General features: G+C 43.5%; 1 protein-coding gene across 2 annotated transcripts; it reads left to right on the plus strand.

The window, feature by feature from the left end:
* The first annotated feature begins 939 nt into the window (after window positions 1–939).
* On the plus strand, window positions 940–22,452 carry rbm33a (RNA binding motif protein 33a). 2 transcript variants are annotated; one of them, XM_060873775.1, is made up of 19 exons: window positions 941–1,127; window positions 1,962–2,055; window positions 3,359–3,407; window positions 3,493–3,566; window positions 3,740–3,977; window positions 5,945–6,061; window positions 6,144–6,303; window positions 6,388–6,614; window positions 7,384–7,687; window positions 8,083–8,144; window positions 9,559–9,685; window positions 9,808–10,091; window positions 10,257–10,514; window positions 10,617–10,895; window positions 11,941–12,642; window positions 13,997–14,164; window positions 14,621–14,800; window positions 17,350–17,438; window positions 17,560–22,452. In XM_060873775.1, the coding sequence occupies exons 1-19, from the start codon at window positions 1,109–1,111 to the stop codon at window positions 17,606–17,608; spliced, it is 3,480 nt and encodes a 1,159-aa protein (XP_060729758.1). In that variant the 5' UTR covers window positions 941–1,108; the 3' UTR covers window positions 17,609–22,452. The 2 variants fall into 2 exon arrangements, with proteins under 2 accessions (XP_060729759.1, XP_060729758.1); XM_060873776.1 differs by lacking the exon at window positions 14,621–14,800 and having other exon boundaries at window positions 940–1,127.
* The last annotated feature ends 1,659 nt before the right edge of the window (window positions 22,453–24,111 follow it).

A 24,111-nucleotide genomic window follows, 5' to 3' on the forward strand; every position in this document is an offset into this window, starting at 1 on the left:
AAAGTCTTAAATCAATATACATTCAGTCATTATAAATAAAAATAGGTGGGAAACACTTCATTCGTTCATTCATTCATTCATTCATCATCACCATGTGATGTTCAGCAGCTACTTTATCCCTGTTGGTGGTCCTGGTAAATGTCCCATAACAATGGATGTGAGCTGGAAATACACCTTGGATGGGACACCAGTCTATTACACCATTATAACACCATTATACATTGATTAAATTACTCACACCTGGACATTTTCACACAGCTAATTCACTAAACAAGGTTTTTAGACGGTAGGAAGAAAAACAGGGAATCCTGATGAAACACACACGGATATATATATAAAAATATATAAAAGATTTTATGGATATGAAACTCTTCTTCTTCTTATTATTATTATTGTAGCTGTTGTTGTGTTTGTGAGAAAGAGGAATTGCCCCGTGTGTAAACGAGTGTATCGGATGTGATATCGACTCACACCTGTAAATCTTGAGATTTACATTCGTACATTCGAACGTTTCCTTCGGATCTTCAGTCAGTCGATCGTTTCGCTCTCAAAAATTTCCATGTGAACTCGAGCGACCTTACTGCACAAAAGCGTTCGTCTTCCCACACTCGAAAGATTTCGATAATAAACTAATAAACGTTTAGGCTGAAATCACACAAAGAACCGTTTATGTCTTCTTATGTTGTGTATTTTTGTTGATGAACTTCAATGAAAGCTGTAAACTGGCTTGAAAACACAATGTGATGTAAGAAGGATTTTTATAAACACTTTTCCAGACATTGAATATAGAGATATGTTATATACCAAAACACCTAAAGCTCAGATTTAAAAAAAAAGAAAAAAAAAAAAGAAAGAAAACTTGTGCAATTTTAAGAAACAAATAAGTAAATCGGTGGACATTTTGAATTCAGTACTTCCGCAGCACCCACAATGCAAGACGCGACTCGGACCCGTCCGCCATGTTTGTGTATGACTTCGACGCCGTCTTCACATAATATACTCGCTAACACCTCGGGTCCAAAATAATCGCCCTGTAGCATCTGCCCCAATGCACTTATCCAAACTTGAAAGGAAACAAACACTCTGAAGACATCTGCCGTCCTCTGTGATGGCGGCCAGTGCTCGAGGTATGAGATATTAAGCCTGTTAAACGCATTAAACTTTAATGAGACGGTTTGTGTTAGCCATCATTGCTAGCTAGCTTGCTAGCACGACGGCTTTTCTATACCGAGAAATGAACCGACTCTTGTTCGAATGGGGAGGGGGCGGTGAGGTGTGAATATTTACACAATGTTATGTTACACTGTTCGTTTGAATGTTAAATAAATCGTTTAAACGTCAGCTTTGTGCCTGTTAGCTAATTAGCTATTGTGGGTGTCTCCGGAGGGACTCGTGTATTTCCGTTCGGTCTCGTGTGTTTCCGTACGGTTTCGTGTATTTCCGTGCGATTTCGTAGAATTTCGGCAGAAATCCGGATTGATGCCGCGTATGTGTATAAACAGTCGATTTAAACCGACTTTATCCGCTGAAGAAAGCATTTTATTTATAGATTTGACTGCTCTAGTTACTTAGGATGTATCCAGCAATGTATAAGCTTGAATAATGCACTAAAATGTATTTTTAAAATGTGTGTGTATATATATGTGTGTATATATATATATATATATATATATATATATATATATACATATATATAATTAGTTAACTTTATGCTGGATTAAACAGAAAAACGAACCAACTGCTCAGCTGCATGGAAACACTGATACTGATGTGTTCAAGTTCATCAGAAAGAGAGCTTTATGTACCATTAAATGGAAGGAGTCTCCAGCGTCAGTGGTAAAAGCGTAACTCCTGCTGTAACGTAAACAAGGGCGTTCCCCAGTGCCGCGTATGATATGTCGATATCACGTATCTTGTCGTGGATTTGAGACGATTATTTGCGTCCTGTCTTGTTTTTCCAGATGAGGAGTTTGATGAGTACGATAAACCGGGAGCCGAGAGATCGAGGAGACGAAGAGGTGGAGGAGGTGATGATGATGATGATGATCTGGACAGGTGAGCAAATGTTTATAAATAATTAATAATAGATGCGGTAAAGTGGTGTGTTTCAGTTTGCTACTAATAAGTTAAAAAAAATAAAAATAATAAAAAGTGAATAAATTTTAAATATTTCAGCGGCAAAAAAGACGTCAAATATTAATATAAAAATATCTCGCAGGGTTTCCCGCAGCACTTTGCAGTTCGGGCGGCCCGCCTAAGCTGGGAAACCCTTCCGCCTTAACTAGGTCGTATGGGGGAAAAAAAATTCCGCTGCACAAAAGGCCGTCAAGTGCATCCCGGAGAATAGCGCGGACGCGCTTTGTTTTGCACTTTCTCATTTATTATTAGGTTATTAAAATTTTATATTTAGTGTTAAATAAATAATTGTTAAACCAGCCGAACCCTACCGCCTTAACTAACAAATTTTCTGCGGGAAACCCTGTCTCACTATATTATTATAAAAATGAATGTTAGAATAAAATGAAAGTAACGTCACACAATAATAATTACATTTTATATATAGAAATGATTATATTGGGGGTCACGGTGGCTTAGTGGTTAGCACGTTCGCCTCACACCTCCAGGGTTGGGGGTTCTATTCCCGCCTCCTTGTGTGTGTGGAGTTTGCATGTTCTCCCCGTGCCTCGGGGGTTTCCTCCGGGTACTCCGGTTTCCTCCCCCGGTCCAAAGACATGCATGGTAGGTTGATTGGCATCTCTGGAAAATTGTCCGTAGTGTGTGATTGTGTGTGTGTGTGTGTGTGTGTGCTCTGTGATGGGTTGGCACTCCGTCCAGGGTGTATCCTGCCTTGATGCCCGATGACGCCTGAGATAGGCACAGGCTCCCCGTGACCCGAGGTAGTTCGGATAAGCGGTAGAAAATGAGTGAGTGAGTGAGTAAAATTGCAGTAGTTTAAAAAATATAAACGTTAAACTCGTGACAGGAAAAGCACGGTTTGATTTATTTCTCTTTTTAAAATAAAAACCCGGTCATTTAAGTAAGCTAAGAAGAAAAGGAGGATGATAAAAGAATTGAGATTAAATTGCCCAGTTGACTTTAGCACGCTGACGACGACATTTAGTTTTTCATCTTCGGCGTAACGAGAGCGGCGAATCCGTCCACGCTTTCCTCCCGCTGTGACTTTTCAGGAATTGATTTAACATTTGCGGAGCATTTGGAAGCCCTGCGGATGCTGACGTCTTTGACGTCTGGTTCTGGTTTCCGTCGCAGACGCGGGTCTGGTTTAACGGGATGCCTCTGAGGTTTGTGTGTTTGATTGAGATGGAAAGTGTTTCTAACCTGACTTTTTACTCGGCAGTGATCTGGAAGGCGACCTGCTTGAGGAGGACTGGCTTTCATCCAAGAAGGTAAGTGTGCTGTGATGGAGCGACACGTCCATCAGACACAGACTGGTGCAGCGACTAACACCAATCTCTCGTGCTCCTCCTGCAGAACCCGTCAGAGCTGTCAGATGAAGAGCTTAATGACGACCTGCTGCAGAGTGACGAGGAAGACCAGAACACCAGGTTTGATCCCAATCTGCTCGGTGCTCGCTGAACACAACTGTACACAACTTCACTGCAGGCCTGGGCTCTGCTCCGGTCCCTCATCTACGACCTGATTGGTCGGAAGCTAAAACAAACTATTTTTTATTCTAATTATTGTTTGATGTTTTAATCCGTGTGTACGTTCATATTAGCGCGCAGGGTGCAGTGGTGAGCCTGAACGCAACGTCGGGTCTCAACGAATCCTACGAGCTCCAGGAAGGAGATGACTACACGGCCGAGGAGTACAGAGTAGTGGAGGGAGAGCAGGTGGAACAGGCGGAGGAGGAGTACGGGGCTGAAGAGGAAGAGGGGATGGACTGCACCACGGGAGGAAACGAAGACGAAGTGCTGGACCTGCAGATTGACGAGCCGCTGGATGACGAATTTCAAGTGAGTCTTTTTGTCCTCTTTACTTTCCTTTCCCTGGAGTCGTCGCTGGACACGCCCACATCTCTGAGGTGTAAAAGTGCATTAGGCAAATTAGAGTTGGTGTCACTTTCCACTCATAAACACAGCAGTAACTTCAATCGCTGTCCTTTATACAGTTTCCTAACCAATCACTGTCCTTTATACAGTTTCCTAACCAATCGCTGTCCTTTATACAGTTTCCTAACCAATCGCTGTCCTTTATACAGTTTCCTAACCAATCACTGTCCTTTATACAGTTTCCTAACCAATCGCTGTCCTTTATACAGTTTCCTAACCAATCGCTGTCCTTTATACAGTTTCCTAACCAATCGCTGTCCTTTATACAGTTTCCTAACCAATCACTGTCCTTTATACAGTTTCCTAACCAATCACTGTCCTTTATACAGTTTCCTAACCAATCGCTGTCCTTTATACAGTTTCCTAACCAATCGCTGTCCTTTATACAGTTTCCTAACCAATCACTGTCCTTTATACAGTTTCCTAACCAATCACTGTCCTTTATACAGTTTCCTAACCAATCACTGTCCTTTATACAGTTTCCTAACCAATCACTGTCCTTTATACAGTTTCCTAACCAATCACTGTCCTTTATACAGTTTCCTAACCAATCGCTGCATTATAGACCAGTCTTTATTCTGGGATAATAGGAGAATCATCTAGCAGCACTGGACCTGGATCATGATATCACCTGTTAACGCACCTGTTTATACGTGTGTGTGTGTGTGTGTGTGTGTGTGTGTGTGTGTGTGTGTGTGTGTGTATATATATAAAACGTGAGCACCATGAGTTATCTCCGATTCCTGACAGGAGGAAGGTGGCGTCTGCACCCGACACCTCATTCCATCTTTTCCTCTTTTAGTGATGTTTTATTCCAGACCTCTTTTGTCCTGTCACATCACTCGAGGACACGGGCCTCAGCCCGGATCTGATAAGAGGTGAAAAGATTGTTAAGGCTTTTAAAGCTCCGGCGCAGCACCGGATGATTGATGAGTCTGTTCGCTTCTCTCCTTCCACTCGTTTATTCCTTAAACAACTTCTGGGACCTGTAGTGTGTCGAAAGACGTTTTTGTCTGCTGTACAAAGGATACCAGATGGATCGAGACACCTTTCGAGTGGACGGGATCGAGCGTTTTTACAGATGCACACACACACACACACACACACACACACAGGATTGCTGTGTACAGGATTGTGTGTGTTCTGTGTTTACACAAATCAGTTCCAGGGCACTTAGTGTAACAGTGTACAGAACATATAGCTGTGTGTCTGTGTGTGTGTGTAGACATTCACACGCTATATTTTGCCTGTCACTCAGGTGTGTGTGTGTCTGTGTGTTTATCTAAAGACGACACGGTCAATGATAATGCCTGAGTGTGTGTGTGTGTGTGTGTGTGTGTGTGTGTGTGTGTGTGTGTGTGTGTGTGTGTGTTTATCCAGTTTTTCAGTGCAGTGCATCGACTGGAACATTTACATTTCATTGAATTTCAAATAAATGCAGGAATACTAATGGGGCATAGAAATGTGACTAAGACCCCCACTGTTATGCTAATTCAACACCTCTCTCCCCTCACACACACACACACACACACACACACACACACGCTGTCCCTTTTTCATACGTGACGTTAACATGTTCATCCCGATCTCCGTCTGCAGCCGTGCAGGTTTTTCATCATCATCATCATGAGGGAGTTTTTCTCCAGCTACAAAAATTGTATTCTGATTTGTCTAATAAATGTAGCTATAATCCGATTTAAAAAAAAAAAAAAAAAAGGTAAACAAATCCGCTGTGGTGTAAGAGGAGTAAAGCATTTGCTGTTAGAGGAGAGTAATGAGGTGTGTGTGTGTGTGTTGATTAGTTTCCTGTAAACAAGCACCACTCAGTGGATGTCTGATGTAACATTAGCTGACGTTGACTTTTCCTGCAGGTCGAGGACTACGGCCCAGAGCCACAGGAAGTGCAGCCTGACACACAGGAGATGGCGGAGGGGGCGGAGCCTGAGGAGGAAGTTGAAGACGTCTCTCAGGTTACAGAAGCAGAGGAGGTAAGCGATGACTAGTGAAAGTGCACTTAGTGAACGTTCTGTCCTTTTGCCGGATTGATTTATTTTCCACTCGTGTCTTAAGCTGGAGGTCGAACCTGAGGCCGACGCGAAGGAAGAATCCGACGAGGACGACGAGGACGACGGACGCGGGCGGCTGCGTTTTAAAACCGAACGCAAAGACAGCACCGTGGTCCGTCTCTCGGACGCCGTCAGCAAACGCCGGAACATTCCGGAAACGCTGGGTACGTCCCATAACCAACATACACGCCTTCATTTATTATTGAGCACCTGAGTTACTCGCTCATGACCTTTTTTTTTTTTTTTAGAACTGACCGAAGAGGCCAAAGCAGACCTGCTGGAGTTCGAGGAAAAGGAACGGCTGAGGAAGCAAGGTCGCTTCGGTGGACGAGGGAGAGGAGGAGTAGGGGGAGGAAGAGGAGGAGGTGGACCGCCCGCATTCGGTTTGGGAGGATTCCGTAAAGACGGAGGCGCAGGGCGGGGGAGGATGAACGAATCCAGACCTCCGCTGATGCCAGTCAACTTGGGCATGCAGGTAGACTCGGATCACAGCTCATAAACCACCCTGAGATTACAGAATGTATAACATTTCTTATTTCTGACACCGTTCCAGCTCACACGTGGTCACGTTAAAGGTGCGGTGCAGTCAGGGAGCTTTCAGATCGAACAGATGCTTGTAATATGTAGTTAGTGACCTTTCAGGACATCCAGATGTCATAGCTCAGGGTTTAGCCTCCGTCACCCCTCCGTTCACACTCGTCTGTCCTTTCAGGTTCACGTGCTTCACGTTTGCTTTAGAAAAGTCAATTAGCTGGAGTCGCGCTCTTATCCATGTTGATACGTGGATTACCCCGAACCACTTGGCAGGAGTCCATCAGAAAGCATTACGCCAAATTAAATCTGCACTTTGTCTAAGGATTTAGCTCTCTTTGCTTATTTTATTATTAAATATCCATGGAGGAGCGTAATCCCCTGGGGTTTTTATCTTCCTGTGTACGGGGGAGGAAATCCGTGTCGTTCCTGCTCCCGGGAACTCGTCACTTTTTATTAATTCATTCATTTATTTGATTTAAAATAAAGTAAAAAAAAAAATAATAACAGCACCCACAGACTTTAGAGAGGTGGAACGGTTCAATTGAATCTTCTTCTCCTTCACACACACACACACACACACACACGGGATTTAGCTCAAAGCTACAACTTCATACAGATGTTTTCTTTCCTTCTGATATCTTGCTTATTCTGAAGGGGTAATGTGGATTTTAACGACGTATTATTTATCTGTCTTTCTCTTTCCCTCTCAGCCCAGGATGATGTCTCCTCCGTCCCATCGTCCTCAGCCCCGCCCCTCCGGTCCACGTGGAGGTCCCGGTCTTTTCCCTACGCCGCTCATGCCGCTCCCCCAGCAGCATCTGCAGTCCCTGATGTCTTCACGCCCGCCGGCGCCGCACCAGAGTCCGCAGCATGAACTGCACCCGCCTCGCCCTCACGGACACACACACGCAATTCCACACACACACTCCAACCAGCAGCAGCAGCAGCAGCAGCCCAAGAACATTCACATCAACCCGCATTTCAGAGGCCCGGCGTCCTCCTCGCCTGTGCAGGGTACGTCAACTTACACTCTCAGGGGGCGTGGCTTAACAACTGCACCGCCTATGGGAAGATATTGATGTCTTTTAATGCCATATATGGAAAGAAGAGCAGCTCGAAGTAGGAGTGGCTTTACGACTAAATCGTATATAGAACCGTAGTGATGTTTATAAGAATGTTTCTGGAAACGAGAGCAGTTCTAAGGGGGTGTGGCTTCACAACTGCCATATATGGAAGTAAGTAAAATATAGGAAGGCACTGCCTCCTAGAGCGATTCAGGAATATTTTAGAGGTTCGTTTTTGTATGTGCAACATAGACACGCCCACCAGACACAGCCATCTTGCACCTTTTGTTTGCGATTAGCAAATTATCAACAGATGAATTGTATATTTCTGTCCGTCTCTCTCAGTTCCTTTGATATCGTCTGCTCCGAACCAGCCCAGACCCAACCTTGGCCCTCAGAGATTCCCGGTAAGTAAACACACTTCACCTCATGACAGCACACACACAAACACACACGCTGTGAGTCAACATGCTGTCTGTCTCAGGAGCAACACTGTCCACAGCACCCCCTGGTGGTGTCTGACTGCAGCCTTCACTTAGCTGCTCATCACTACAGATACAGAACGCGATCCCTAGCGCTTTAACGTACGAGTCTGTTAGCATAAATAAAACACAATAAAACGTCAACGCTATGCTATATAAACACTGGAAGTGTTTGAGATTCATAACAACGTCACGTCACACACACGCCGGAGGTCTCTGGGACTAATCCAGCTGCGTACGCACGTGGATAAGTGTAGTAGCTTGTGTGTTTTTATATTCCTTCACTTTTTTTTTCTTTTTCTTTTTCACATTTGGAGGTTATTTAAAATGCTAATGCGGAGCAGCAGCAGCAGCTACCGACGGCCCTCTGGGTGTCTGATTAGCATCGATTATCATACAGGGACGTCTCACCTCAATATCTGCTCTCTGATGAATATTAATGCTGACTTGGTGAATATTAATCACAACCACGTCTTGATTTATCCCTGTTGGTTTTTATTTTCCGTATATATCGTAACCGGCGCCATAACGTTCAGGGGTTTATTCACCCTTCCTGTCGTATTCTCATTGTAATTAGTTCATTCATTAATTGCGTGGTGATGATTGTATTCTTATCATAGATGTTTTTTTTTTTTTTTTTTTGGTATAAAATTCATCATGCAAATCTGTCAGAAGCTTTATCTTGGCACCTGAGCTTCGTCCCCCGTCCCCCCCCTTCAAAATGGTGGCCTTTTGTCTTTCGGTATTTATTTTATCTCTCATGCAGATCGTCAGTCATCATCAGGTCACATATTGACCATGTGAGTGCGTATTTGCAGAGGATTAGCTCAACGCCGTGTTTTTTTTTTTTTTTTTTTATCATGCAGCCAGGTATTATGGGCCCCTTTTTAAGCTCCTATTGTGTTGGAGCCGGTGACCTTTTTTTTTTTTTTTTTATTCCTTTCTTTTTTTCCTTCTTCCCGAATCCTCGAGTCGGCCATTCTTCCATCCTTCCTTGCTCTGCGTAGCTAATCCAGCTGATTGACTTTCCCTTAAGTAACTTTTTCTCCAAGCGCGTTTTCGCCCGGATTAAAAGCTCGATCGCATCTTAAGTCGTTTGTAACGAGCCGAGAGGAAGCGCTGCTGCTCTTTAGGAGCGAAAGTGTCATTTCTTTAAGAGAATAAAAGAGCGGGGAGATTAGAGGATTGTTATCTCGCCGTGGGTTTTCATTAGCTGAAAATGTCAGCGGTCGTTCCGTAGCGAAACTGTTTACTCGTCTCCACCGTGGGACTTTGTTCCCCCGACACCGCGCTGGCGCTCATGCACGCTAACATCTCGATGGGTGTTTCATGTGTTCAGGGCCCTGTGGATTTCCAGCAGCACCTCCAGGGTAATTTCCTCCAGCCTCAGAGACCCCCGCCTCAGGAGCAGTGGAGAAGACCGCCGCCGCCTCCCCACCAGGAGAGGGAGCCATTCTACAGCAACGGTAAACCTGAGGCTGTCCCAGATAACATCATATCTCTTGGACAGACATTTTTAGTTCATCATCTGGTCTTTGCTGATGTTTGCCTTTGAGGGATTGTAGGTCATTTATACTCTATTCGACAGAGCCACGTTTTCCAGCCCAGCCCCTGTTTGATCTCCCTGGCTCCGCCCCCTTGATGAACAACAACATCCTCCCTCTATCCTTCCCTCAGCCGGGGCCAGGGTTCTGCCCCCCGGTCGGCGGAATGTTCCAGCGAGACCTTCCTCCCCCTCGCCCCAACCTGCCCCCTCCTCAGCAGTCTCCTCCCCCGCCTGCACCTCGCGGCTTCATGGGACCCAGACAGCCGTTTCCTCCACAGCAGCACAACGCCCCCTTCAGTCCTCAGCATGCACCCTTTGGCATGCAGGTAACGCACGCACACACACACACACACACACACACACAACACAATGGATGACAGAATGGCATTTTTATTCTTACCTCGTTTTCTCTTCATTGCCGTTGCTGTTTAAATTGTAACTGTGTAATTGTGTGTGTGTGTGTGTGTGTGTGTGTGTGTGTGGTGGTCCAGGGCCTAATTCAGCCACATCCTCAGCAGCAGCACCATGACCCTCCCCCACATCCACATCATCACCCAATGCACCAGCAGCAGCAGCAGCACAGACAGGAAGTTCCTCCTCTGCCTCATAATCATCATCATCGCCAGCATCAGCACCAGGAGCAGCATCCCATCATGCACTTCTCTCACCCGCCCTTCCGTCAGCCCATTCCAGGCGGACCTAGACAGATGAAGCCTCGCCCACAAAACAACATGGGTGGCTTGAGAATGGTATAAAAATTTTATTTATAAAAAAAAAAAAAAAAAGAGGGGATCTCAAGGATCTGGAGTCTTAAGATTTGTGTGTGTGTGTGTGTGTGTGTGTGTGTGTAGGGGTCTCCTTCATCCATGCAACACCTCCAAAGCTTCCCTCAGCGCAACAGTAACTTGCGTGAGCTCCCCGTCGCCCCCGGCAACCCCAACCCCATCCGTCACCATCAGCCTAGGCCTTTGACCAGGCCGGGGCAGGGGGGTGGGGGAGAAGACAACGGGCGAGGGCGTGGTCTCCCTAAAACTGCCCCACCTCCAGCCACCTCAGAGATGAAGAATAAAATACCAACTGCACAGACGAGCACACCTGTACAAAAAACCATGCCAAACAGACCTGCACAGGTAAACACGTCCGAACACTCGCACACAGGTAAACACGTCCGAACACTCGCACACAGGTAAACACGACCGAACACTCGCACACAGGTAAACACGACCGAACACTCGCACACAGGTAAACACGACCGAACACTCGCACACAGGTAAACACGACCGAACACTCGCACACAGGTAAACACGTCCGAACACTCGCACACAGGTAAACACGACCGAACACTTGCACACAGGTAAACACGTCCGAACACTCGCACACAGGTAAACACGACCGAACACTCGCACACAGGTAAACACGACCGAACACTTGCACACAGGCAAACACGTCCGAACACTCGCACACAGGCAAACACGTCCGAACACTCGCACACAGGTAAACACGTCCGAACACTCGCACACAGGTAAACACGTCCGAACACTCGCACACAGGTAAACACGTCCGAACACTCGCACACAGGGAAACACGTCCGAACACTCGCACACAGGGAAACACGTCCGAACACTCGCACACAGGGAAACACGTCCGAACACTCGCACACAGGGAAACACGTCCGAACACTCGCACACAGGGAAACACGTCCGAACACTCGCACACGGGTAAACCCGACCGAACGCTCGCACACGGGTAAACCCGTCCGAACGCTCGCACACGGGTAAACCCGTCCGAACGCTCGCACACGGGTAAACCCGTCCGAACGCTCGCACACGGGTAAACCCGTCCGAACGCTCGCACACGGGTAAACCCGACCGAACGCTCGCACACGGGCAAACACGTCCGAACGCTCGCACACGGGCAAACACGTCCGAACGCTCGCACACGGGCAAACACGTCCGAACGCTCGCACACGGGCAAACACGTCCGAACGCTCGCACACGGGCAAACACGTCCGAACGCTCGCACACAGGCAAACACGTCCGAACGCTCGCACACAGGCAAACACGTCCGAACGCTCGCACTCGGGCAAACACGTCCGAACACTCGCACTCGGGCAAACACGTCTAAACACAACATAACCTTAAAATTCTGAAAAAAATTTTTAATTGCCTGTTTTAGGATGATGATGAGGATGAGGAGACACGTCAGTACAGGCTGAAGATCGAGGAGCAGAAGCGACTACGTGAGGAAATCCTTAAACGTAAGGAAATGCGCAGGCAAATGCAAGCAGGCGCACGAAAAAAGGAGCTGCTGGAGCGCCTTGGTGGACAAGTAGTGCCTCAAACACCCCCAGTGCAGACTCAAACCACCCCGACTCAACCCCAAACCACCCCGACTCAACCCCAAACCACCCCGACTCAACTCCAAACCACCCCGACTCAACCCCAAACCACCCCGACTCAACCCCAATCCATCCCGACTCAACCCCAATCCATCCCGACTCAACCCCAATCCATCCCGACTCAACCCCAAACCATCCCGACTCTACCCCAAACCATCCCGACTCAACCCAAAAACATCCCGACTCAACCCAGAACCAGCACAACACCCCCCTCAGCCACCCCCAACGGCATTAAATCCCGCCTACAGAACCCCAGCGTAGAGCAAAAGCAGCGCCCACAGAACCCACAGAGACACGTTCCACAGCTCCCCAGCTCCAACATCGACGTCACCGCTCCTCCAGAAGAGAAGAAGATTGCACCGATCCAGGCACAGGCTAACGTTGTGAGGAAGAGGACGGTCATGCAACGTGTTAACACCGGCGGCCTCGCCTCGCCTCAGATCCCGCAAAAAGTGCGAGTTGTTAAACGACTAGCGGGCGTAAGTACACTTTTATTATCAGCTTTCAGCATCATGCCTTTAAATCTTTCTCATCACGTCAGCTACATCCAATCTAAAATCCCAAACATCTAAAAAAAAAAAAAAATTAAAAAAAAAGATTTTTAATCAGTCAAAATATTACAACGTTCCAAGCAGCAGTCGCCCTGTGAGACTTGATACAGCATGTGAAGCATGGTGGTGGTGGCATCAGTCCGTTTCTGTGAGCATATTACTGTATAAAATGTGAAGTGGTTTTGTAGGACGCACTGCAACACTGCGGTGGAGTGAAGGGTAAGATCTGTAATATTAGGACACGATATTAGGAAAAAAGTCAAGCGTCTTTTTCCGAGTCTGGACAAAACGGACAAGTGTCGAAGTTTAGTGCGAACGTCCATCTGACCGAATTAAATCCATAAAGCCTACACGAAGGCCCTGGGCTCTAATTGAGCTCACACTTTACCTTTTAAGAGCTGAAATGGCACTCGTCAGAGTGAGTCGTGTGGCATTTCATCTTCCGACAGCTGTTTAAAGGTCCGCGGATCGTCTTTAGGTCATTTACGCACCATCGGGACCGTAAAAGTTTATAGTTTTGAGATTTGACATGGAGTCCGCTTCGTAAATAAACGTCTTAACCGTGAAAAGAAGCGGCGTGGAGGCGAAAAAAAGAACCCAGACTCTTGTCTCATCCTCAAGAACGGATTGACAACGTTATCTTCTCCTCTCCAGACGTCTGACGCTGATCCGTGTTAAAATAGGTGTCAATCCCACGACGGGCACAATTAATCTTCTTCCTCAGCGCAGGTAGCGCCGTAATAATACCTGCGGGAGAAGGGGGAAGAAGAGGGACGGGTATTCTTTTGAGCTTAGCGCTGCCGATAAGAGTAAATGAAACGTTCACAAAAGCAGCGAGGAGGAGGAGGAGGGTGAGGGTGAGGGAATAATGCAGCTTAGAATCCGACAAGCAGCTCTGGATTTTCTATTCAGGCGCGTTAATCTGTCAGCGCATCAGACGGGAGAGTGATGGAGTGATAGCGTCTCGCTCAGACGGACGGATTCGCTCATCAGCGCAGGAGCACGAGTCGGCCTTTTGTCCCGCTCTTCCTGCAGAATGCTCATGTACAACAGCAGAGACAAAGAAATAAGAAAATTAGACTAGATGATAAAGATCAGACAGTGTTAATGATTATACCGCAGGGTTAAGTGCGTAACATTCGTATTCGTTTCAGTGGATCCCTGTGACACGATCTGCGCTCCGAGCGTGTGGTAGAATCGCCGTCGTTCTCTTGCCACTAATATCGTACCTCAGACGTGTGTATGAGCAGAATATATGAGCAGGCTTATCTTTATCCCACAGGGAGAGGAGACTCCAACCCTCCAGAATCAGGCGATTGGACGAGCCGCTCCTCAGCAGAGACTGGGCACCGCCAGGAAGGTCACGGTGCCAGCGGCTGGACCACAACAACAACAACAACACCAGCCACCGCCGCCGCAGCAGCAGCCTGAAGTGAGCCAGAGTAACCGGGTACGCCATCATAGGGCAACAAACAGGGGCATAAAAGACAAATTATTCTGCATGTGACTGATGTTTTTGCTTCTTCTTCCCTCCAACCTGCAAATTGGAGAAATACATTAACATTTTCTTATTTTCCCTCTTTTTACATTTTTTTTTTCCTTTTTGGTTGTTTGTTGTTGTGTGTACATGAAATTTATCATCTGCTTTTCTGTTGGATTTCCTTTTCTCACTAAGAGATTTGAGGTTTCAGTTATAGTCTATAGTAAGTAGTTGGAGGAGGCGGTTTATTAAATACTGTCACAAACGAGTAAATAATTAGTAAGCAGTTTTTAAGCAGAGAAGTCGGGGTGAGAACGCATGGTGGAAATGATATAAAGCTCATAGACGTGTTTCAGTGAATTTGTTCTAAGGTGTGGGTGTATGTGTGTGTTTGTGTGTGTGTGTGTGTGTGTGGTCACTGTGGAGGTGGTGGTTTCTGGGCGTGGGCGTGGGCGTGGTGCTCGTGGCGGTCGGATGATGCCTCCAAACAGACAGAGTACGCGGAGTGTGGAGTCTCAGTCCAGCACGGTGTCTATAGACGGCCTGTCATCCTCTACCACAGAGAAACAGATCAAAAACCTTCTCAACTCCATCGGTCCCATACAGGTGGGCTTAACTCCATCTGCCCCTTAGATATACCCTTAACTCCATCTGCCCCTTAGATATACCCTTAACTCCATCTGCCCCTTAGATATACCCTTAACTCCATCTGCCCCTTAGATATACCCTTAACTCCATCTGCCCCTTAGATATACCCTAAACTCCATCTGCCCCTTAGATATACCCTAAACTCCATCTGCCCCTTAGATATACCCTTAACTCCATCTGCCCCTTAGATATACCCTTAACTCCATCTGCCCCTTAGATATACCCTTAACTCCATCTGCCCCTTAGATATACCCTTAACTCCATCTGCCCCTTAGATATACCCATAACTCCATCTGCCCCTTAGATATACCCATAACTCCATCTGCCCCTTAGATATACCCTTAACTCCATCTGCCCCTTAGATATACCCTTAACTCCATCTGCCCCTTAGATATACCCTAAACTCCATCTGCCCCTTAGATATACCCTTAACTCCATCTGCCCCTTAGATATACCCTTAACTCCATCTGCCCCTTAGATATACCCTTAACTCCATCTGCCCCTTAGATATACCCTTAACTCCATCTGCCCCTTAGATATACCCTTAACTCCATCTGCCCCTTAGATATACCCTTAACTCCATCTGCCCCTTAGATATACCCTTAACGCCATCTGCCCCTTAGATATACCCTTAACTCCATCTGCCCCTTAGATATACCCTTAACTCCATCTGCCCCTTAGATATACCCTAAACTCCATCTGCCCCTTAGATATACCCTAAACTCCATCTGCCCCTTAGATATACCCTTAACTCCATCTGCCCCTTAGATATACCCTTAACTCCATCTGCCCCTTAGATATACCCTTAACTCCATCTGCCCCTTAGATATACCCTTAACTCCATCTGCCCCTTAGATATACCCTTAACTCCATCTGCCCCTTAGATATACCCTAAACTCCATCTGCCCCTTAGATATACCCTAAACTCCATCTGCCCCTTAGATATACCCTAAACTCCATCTGCCCCTTAGATATACTCTTAACTCCATCTGCCCCTTAGATATACCCTTAACTCCATCTGCCCCTTAGATATACCCTTAACTCCATCTGCCCCTTAGATATACCCTAAACTCCATCTGCCCCTTAGATATACCCATATCTCCATTTCCCCAAATATATATACCCTTAACTCCATCTGCCCCATAGGCACATATATATATACCCTTAACTCCATCTGCCCCATATATATACCCATAACTCCATCTGCCCCATACATATACCTTTAACTCCTTCTGCCCCATATATATACCCATAACTCCATCTGCCCCATACATATACCTTTAACTCCTTCTGCCCCATATATATACCCATAACTCCATCTGCCCCATACATATACCTTTAACTCCTTCTGCCCCATATATATATATACCCTTAACTCCATCTGCCCCATACATATACCTTTAACTCCTTCTGCCCCATATATATATACCCATAACTCCATCTGCCCCATACATATACCTTTAACTCCTTCTGCCCCATATATATACCCATAACTCCATCTGCCCCATACATATACCTTTAACTCCTTCTGCCCCATATATATACCCATAACTCCATCTGCCCCATACATATACCTTTAACTCCTTCTGCTCCATATATATATACCCTTAACTCCATCTGCCCCATACATATACCTTTAACTCCTTCTGCCCCATATATATATACCCATAACTCCATCTGCCCCATACATATACCTTTAACTCCTTCTGCCCCATATATATACCCTTAACTCCATCTGCCCCATCCATATACCTTTAACTCTTAACTCCATCTGCCCCATATACATATATATGTATATGGGGCAGATGGAGTTGAGTTTGTATATATATATATATATATATATATATATATATATATATATATATATATATATATATATATATATATATATATATATATATATATATACTTACACACACACACACCCCCCCTTAACTCCATCTGCCCCATACATATGACCATAACTCCATCTGCCCCATACAGGACACACCATATACAGTACTGGATCCTGATTGGTCAGAAAGTGTTCATTCATGTTTTATCACAGCAGCTGTTGTTCTGATAGATTGTGGTTTCTATGGTAACAGCTCATTCCCAAACCATCGATGTAGGTGAATTTCTCTTGGCCTGAGATGATGTTCAGGTGACACATAAGGAAGGAGTCTCCAGTGTCAGGTGTATTTCCGAGCAGTGACGATGGATAGATACTTGTACGAATGGTCACATGATGCAGTAACACTATAGTACACTGGGTGGCGCTAGTTACTCAGCTTTCTGTCCGTGTGGCTGGGGTGTCTGTGATTGTGCTGTAGCGCCATCTGGTGGCCAGATATAGATTAAATTTCAGTTTGTATGGATGAGAACAGGTTTATATATACTGAGTAGAGTAAGCTTCTGAATAATTGTATTTCTTCAGGACAGTTTCTCTTCCTGTATCAGCGATTTAAAAAAAAAAAAAAAAAAAAAAATTAATGTAAAAATAATTTTTTTTTGTTGATGCTCTGTAGATGTTTAAGATGATGCCGCAGCAGAGGAAAGCCGTTGCTAAGTTTGTGAATCCTCAGCACGCTCTGAGCTTCCAGCACAGCTTCCACAGGTGAGCGAGGTTCATCTGGAGCTTCTTCTGTCGGAGGAATACAACTTGTTTGTTCGTTTGTTGCATGAAGCTTAAATGAACGGCTTAGCGGCTAAGTTGTTTCTGTGTCGTGATCACGCAGGCATATGATCGATCTGTCCCACATCGACGTGACCATCTTGGACAGCTGAGCGGACGGACGGACGGACGGACGAGAGAACGATCAGCACGAAGCCGAGAGGTGACATTGGGCTCCTGCATCAAGGCCACGTTTTCCACGAAAGCTCTCAAAACACTAAAGCGAATCTCGGAGGAAATAACGTGAGGAGAAATAAAACACCAAACGACTCGGATTTTAATCGTCCATGGTTTCACTGAGAGCAGCTGTTCTTGCTTTGTGTTATTTACTCCGGTGATTATTCCCAAAACTTAGTAACACTTGGGGAAAGTCGCTCTGACTGTAGAGACGCTGTTATTGTTATTGTTATTGTTTTCTTTTGACTGAACGATCAGCAAGTGAAAGGTGAGAGAAGGCTGCTTTTAAGTGAGACCTGTAGCGCTCGATATCGGTTGCTCCTGTCCTCCTTGTTTACGCTTCTGGACAAGATCGCTCATGCTGGAGTTGTAGTTCTTTTTTGCCACCACTAGAGGGCAGCAGAAACGGGGTGTAAAGAGTTTGTTCAGGTGTGACGTAGCTGTAGTTCATATTTCAGCACATTTATCCCCATCCAACACTTCACTCAGCTTTTAGCAGCCACACGTTTATGATCGCAGGTTTAAATACTGACTTTATTTATTTTATCACCAAACTTAAAAAAAAAAAAAAAAAAAAAAAGGTCTACCTTTAAATTAAATAAAAGAAACGCTATTACAGGTTCTGTAATAAAACACCGGCGATAGACAAACCTTTCCACTTAATCTGAAATTTTACCAGCTAGCATCACGTGTAATTAGCCATAGCTCCCTTTCAGTTTGTTCGGTATGGAGACTATAGTGTTCTTTCTTTCTTTCTTTCTCTCTCATTCACTTTTTTTTTTTTTTTTTTTTAACACTAGCACGGCTCTGGTTAGCTATGAAGCGCTGCATTCTGAAGAAATATAATGCTAACACTGCTAATTTTATTTCAGGATTTCATTCGTTCTTCATTTCCTTAATAACTCTATAGTAATGGCCTCCCTGTCGTTTACATCACAGCCCCGGCGTTAGATTTAGCTCTGAAGTTTTTAGCTCGTGTCGCATCTAGACGTCGCGTTAGTGTCTGGAGTCCGAAGCGTTGTTATTGTTATGTTAGCTCTGTGCTAAACTAGACTGGAGAGGTGGATTTGTGGAGGTTTTTTTTTGTGTGTAAAGTTTTTTCTGAGGTAAAAATCTCCCTGTTTTTAAGCGTTTGTTCACTCTGTTGCTCAAGTGCGCTCTTCCATTCCCCTGCTGTGAAGGATTGTTATGTTAGCTTTGCTAACTTGCATTACAAAGCAAGTAAACATATCTGTTCCTCTCTCTCTCTCTCTCTCTCTCTCTCTCTCTCTCTCTATTTATCTTTACCCATGGCTTTTTTTATGATGTACTTCATTTTCTTAGTTGGATTAGCTTGCTAGCATTGCTAACTACCTTGAAATGGTCAGATGTTGTATTTTTCCGCTGGACTCTCGAGGTTGTAAAAGCTGGAGTTATTTTGAAGTTGCATTTTCTTTCTTTTTCTGTTTCCTCCCGGATGTTTTACCGCTTCAGAGTCGTTCCGGATCGGCGTTTCGCCACGTTGTCTTTGCTGACTCGTGCTGCCATCAGTACAACATGAGTTCTGATGTTTTTTTTTCTCTGCCTTGGACGGATGATTCATTAAAATGCTTCCACTTCGTCACAGCTTCCTCGGCGTGCGCTAGCTAGTGTTTATTGCTGACTAGCATTGTGGTGATTTTGCACTGCGTTACCACACCATATCCACTGAGCTTTTACTCCTTTGTGTTTCCCTTTATTTTAATGAGCGCCACTTTATCTTTCATCCTTAGCGATTAGCACAGAAGCTGCCCTCGTCCTCGTTCCTCTAGCTGTTAGCCTTTCAGCGTTTCACTGTTCTGCGCTTGTCCAGGAGTCTCTGTGTGTCGGGAGCAGCCGCTATCAGCGCTCACGCTCATGTGAATAAGACCAGCTTATATTGGACCTTTTGAGGAACTTTGTGGAAGTCTTTTTTTTTTTTTTCTTTTTTTTTTTTTTTCCTTTTTCTTTCCTTAAATATTAGAAATTTCAAGTTGTTGTTTATTTGTACCAAAACACATCATTGCTGAATTGTTTTATACGTTTTGTTTGGAGAAGCAGGCTTAGGCCAAAGTGTTGATCTTTGGCACGCTTATTAATATGATGATTTGAAGACGTTTTAAAGATTAAAAAAAAAAACAGAAAAGAAAAAGAAGTATAAATGATGGTCGTGTGTATAAAACGTAACGTGGCGTATCTGCAGGCGGTTCACTGAAAAAAACCCCACAACAATAATCTCTCTTTTCCTCATCTCACCACCTTAACATCTCCAGTCAAGTGTTTTGGGTTTAAGGGAGGGGGATTTTTGAGTTTAAAGAACTGATGTTTTTTTTTATTATTTATTTATTTATTTATTTATTTATTTTGGTTGCGACTTGAAATTATTTTATTTATTTATTTGTAGCTTAAGAAAACTTTTTTTTTTCCTCATGAAAAAAAAAATGGAATCCTAGCAAGTTAGAACTGAAAGCTGCTTTCACACTTTTTTATATTGAGGAGTTTTATATACATTTATTTATTTATTTATTTCTGTGTTTATTAGGCAGGGGGAAAAAAACGTTGAGCATGAAAGCAGCCCTATTCGAAATCGAAATTTGTATCATTTTTAAGTAAAAAGCGCTAGATTAATTAGATTAACGTGGGTAATTTCTTTACGTCTTGTCCACAGGTAACTCGTACACGTTGGTAAGATGTCTTTGTTGTTGTGTGTGTGTGTGTGTGCGTGCGTGCATGCACATTTTTAATTCATCTTGCTTTTATTTCTTTATTTTTCATCCTTTATTTTTTTTCGTTTGTTTTAAACGTCCTCATGCGTTTGAAGCGTATCAGCTATGCTGAGCTGTGTCACATGACACCTTTCTGACGTGTGTGTGTGTATGCATATATATTATGTATATATATGCATACACACACACACACATGCGTATAAGACTTAAACACGAGTTTTATTAGAAACAAACCCAGGTTCATATTGAATCTTAAAGTAACTTCGTATGAAGATGTTTTTCTCCTGTCCTGTGGTTCAGTTACTGAGATATTGAAATGTTTTTTAGGAGTTTTCATACTGGACGCTTTTGAAAAAGCCTTCTAAGTGGTTTGGTTCTGTCTGTGTTGTAATTTGGGGCTCTTTTTCCTGCAGGTTTGATGATCCAGATTCTGTCTACATGGTTATTTTATAGAATTGTTTTAAAAGAACCGTTCAGCAGTAAATTTCACAAGCAGTCAGTTAGTTAAAGACTTGTTCGGTGTCCAGTGTTTGCTTCTTCACTTACCAGTTACACTTACAATGTTTTTGGGATTCTGTCTAGGGAAAATATTAGCCTTGTAGCTCCAGAGAAAAAGCCACCAGGCATCAAACAGCAAGTGTTTCAGCTGATTGTCTCCAAGTGAGGTCATATTTTGCGTCAATTGGGCTAGTAATGTTTTACAAAAATCCTACTAGAAGTCAGATTACAGCAAAAGCAGATTATTTAAAGCGGCAGTGTGTAATTTTTACAGCCCTCCCCTTCCTGCGAGAGCGCTCACACTTAAACTTAAATCGCCAAGCCTTCGACTTCCCACAACAGTTAAAACGATCTTTGACTTGCTTTTTACATACATTTGAGGCAGCTTTCGGGAGCGGAGCTGGGTTCAGGGCCAGAAAAGTGTAATTCGGAAACTTAAGTTGAACTAAAACTCCACACAAGCATTAAAATTCTGCTCGAGTTCCCTGTTTTATCTAAAATAACTCCGCCTGTGTTTTGTCTAGATGGAGGGGTGTAGCTAATTTCTGGGCCAGAAAAAGTATAGGCAGAAACGTGAAATAAATTCACATTTGAAAACGCTTAGTTTTATTTATTTATTTATACTTTAAACTTTAAACCTGAACTTTAAAGAAACAGTGCGTATTATTTATTTATTTATTTCATTTATATCCCTTTGCTATCTTTGATTCTACTGAAACAACCCAAAAAAAAATAAATCGTCAAGCTTTCACTTTTCCACATCTGAAAAAAATTATGATTGAGGAGTTCCCTTGTTGCAGCAGGAGGCGGAGCTAAACAAGTGTCTGAAATGAACAGCCAATTAGAGCCCTTTTTTTTTTTGATAATTAAAGGTCTAGTAATGATTGTAAACTTTACATACTGCCACTTTAACCAGTGAACGGTTCCTTTTAATATAGAATTCTTTCTATCTTACTAATGATGGTTTTGTCCACAGCTAGTGTTTCCAGCGAGCGAGTTTTCCCTCTAACGCGATTCCGTTTCTCACCAGGTGCAGGGCAGATGAACAGATTCCTCGTCCTTTTACCTCTGTCTTTTTTTCTTAGCATAATCGCTAAACAATTGCTCGCCAAATCTCCGTAGCGGTGTGTCGGCTCGACGTCCCGGCACAGACTGCACCTTGAATGTTCACATGACGTGGTTTTTTTTTTTTTTTTATATTAAAGCAGGAGGACGTGGCTCGTGGATTTCCTTAATTTGTTTACCTCGGATCGGTGACGCTGCACCCGAGTGAACATTCACAAGCTCGCTCCGAGCTGCAAGCGATTTCTGTCTGTTACACACACACACACACACACACACTCTGTGCACACACTTCTGCCTTGTTTTTGTGGAGGAAACGCTCCGTATAAGAGATCATGTACTGTACGCTCCGAAGTCATGTGATCACTGGTTACTGTATGGAGTGAACTGTGTGTTTCTTCAACTGTTGTCATGGACACATCAGTGTGTACACGTCCTCTTTCTGTCAGCATGGCAATGTAAACAATTCAACAAGCAATAAAACTACCTGAAACAACCGTGTGTGTGTGTGTGTGTGTGTTTGTGTGTGTTGCTGAACTACACAACATGGCTACAGAAGAGAATTTCACCCAATCATAACACAGACCACACTACTGTGGTTCTACAACATAAAAACACAACCCACAAAACCGACCTGTCGCAGCAGTGTTGGAATTACAAGAATAGCTTTGGATTAGTGTTGGAATGATGCTGGAATTGTGGGATTAGTGTTGGAATGATGCTGGAATTGTGGGATTAGTGTTAGACTGATGCTTGGAGTTATGGGATGAATGTCGGAACGATGATGGAATGGCGCGATCAGTCTCGGAATTGTGGGATTATTTTATGGGATTAGTATTGGAATGATGCTGGAATTGAGGGATTGGTGTCTGGATTGTGGGAATAATGTTGGGATTAGTGTTGGGATTTTGGTATTTCCTGTCTTTTCATGAACAACATTGTTTTTTATTTTTTTGTCATTTTGTCAAAAGATTGTCTTTTTTGCTTTCTTTTTCCTTCCCTTTCTCTACCTCATTTTCTATCTTCTTTTTTGTTTCTTTAGTTTTCCTCTTTTTCCTCACATTGTTTTCTTTTTTTTTCTCTGTTCTGTCTTTAATTACTTATTCCTTGTTTTTGTTTTCTACTTTAACGGATCGATTTAATTTTGCGTTTCTTTCATTCTCCATTTTCTTTTTTTTTTTGTTGTTGTTAAATTTTTTTCTTTCTTTCTTTTCTTTTCTCATTATATACATCAGTTTGGAATCTTTTAAAAAATCTGTTTTTGAATATTTTAGTGCTTTAGGCTATTATTATTATTATTATTATTATTATTATTAAGCTAAATGATTTTTAGGTTTACATTCTGCTGCCTTAAATCATTCTTTTACTTTCTATTTATTTATTTATTTATTTTTCTGGATAACCTTGAGCATTTCTCTCTCTCTCTCTCTCTCTCTCTCTCTCTCTCTCTGTCAGGGACAAGGCTGCTTTCAGGATTTTGCCGCTTTTATTTACCTGCGTGGTGAGGAATGCTCACGCTTTTATGCTTTTTGGATGCTTTTGTGTGGATTGGCATAAAGCATGCAAGGTCAAAAAAAACCCACACACAATAAGAGCTGCAGGAGAGAAGTGGCCGTGGAATTTCTGTTCGTGTTGCAACACAGTTCAAAAGCTTTCAAACCTTTTCTAAACACACACACACACACACACACACACACACACACACACACACACAAGCTATGCAGTTAGCGAGTTTGTGTATCAAAGTTTGTCTGGAAACAAAGTCGTCTTATTTCTACTTCAGTAAAAGATTTATTTGTTTTGTTAAATGTTCTGTAAAATGTTTTCAAAATTCAGTTTGACTGAAAACCAGTTCACCCGTTTCTTTATCCTTTAGAATCACTTTTTTTTTTATTTGTAAATGTTTTATTTTTTTATTGGTTTACAGTGTATAGATTTTTTTTTACTTTTTTAAACAGCAGTCAAATTTCTTGCTTGATTTTGCAGATTAAATTTAATTTATTTTTCTTGATTTGTTTATATAATTTAGGAATTTTTTTTGTTATTTCTTTAATTCTTTTTTATTTAACATATATTTTCTGTTTTTTTATTTGTCTGTTAATTTATAATTTATAACTGTGGTGTGTGTGTGTGTGTGTGTGTTTGAAAGATTAAAG

Source organism: Tachysurus vachellii, chromosome 7 (genome assembly GCF_030014155.1).
Source record: "Tachysurus vachellii isolate PV-2020 chromosome 7, HZAU_Pvac_v1, whole genome shotgun sequence".
In the NCBI taxonomy this organism is placed as follows: Eukaryota; Metazoa; Chordata; class Actinopteri; order Siluriformes; family Bagridae; genus Tachysurus; species Tachysurus vachellii.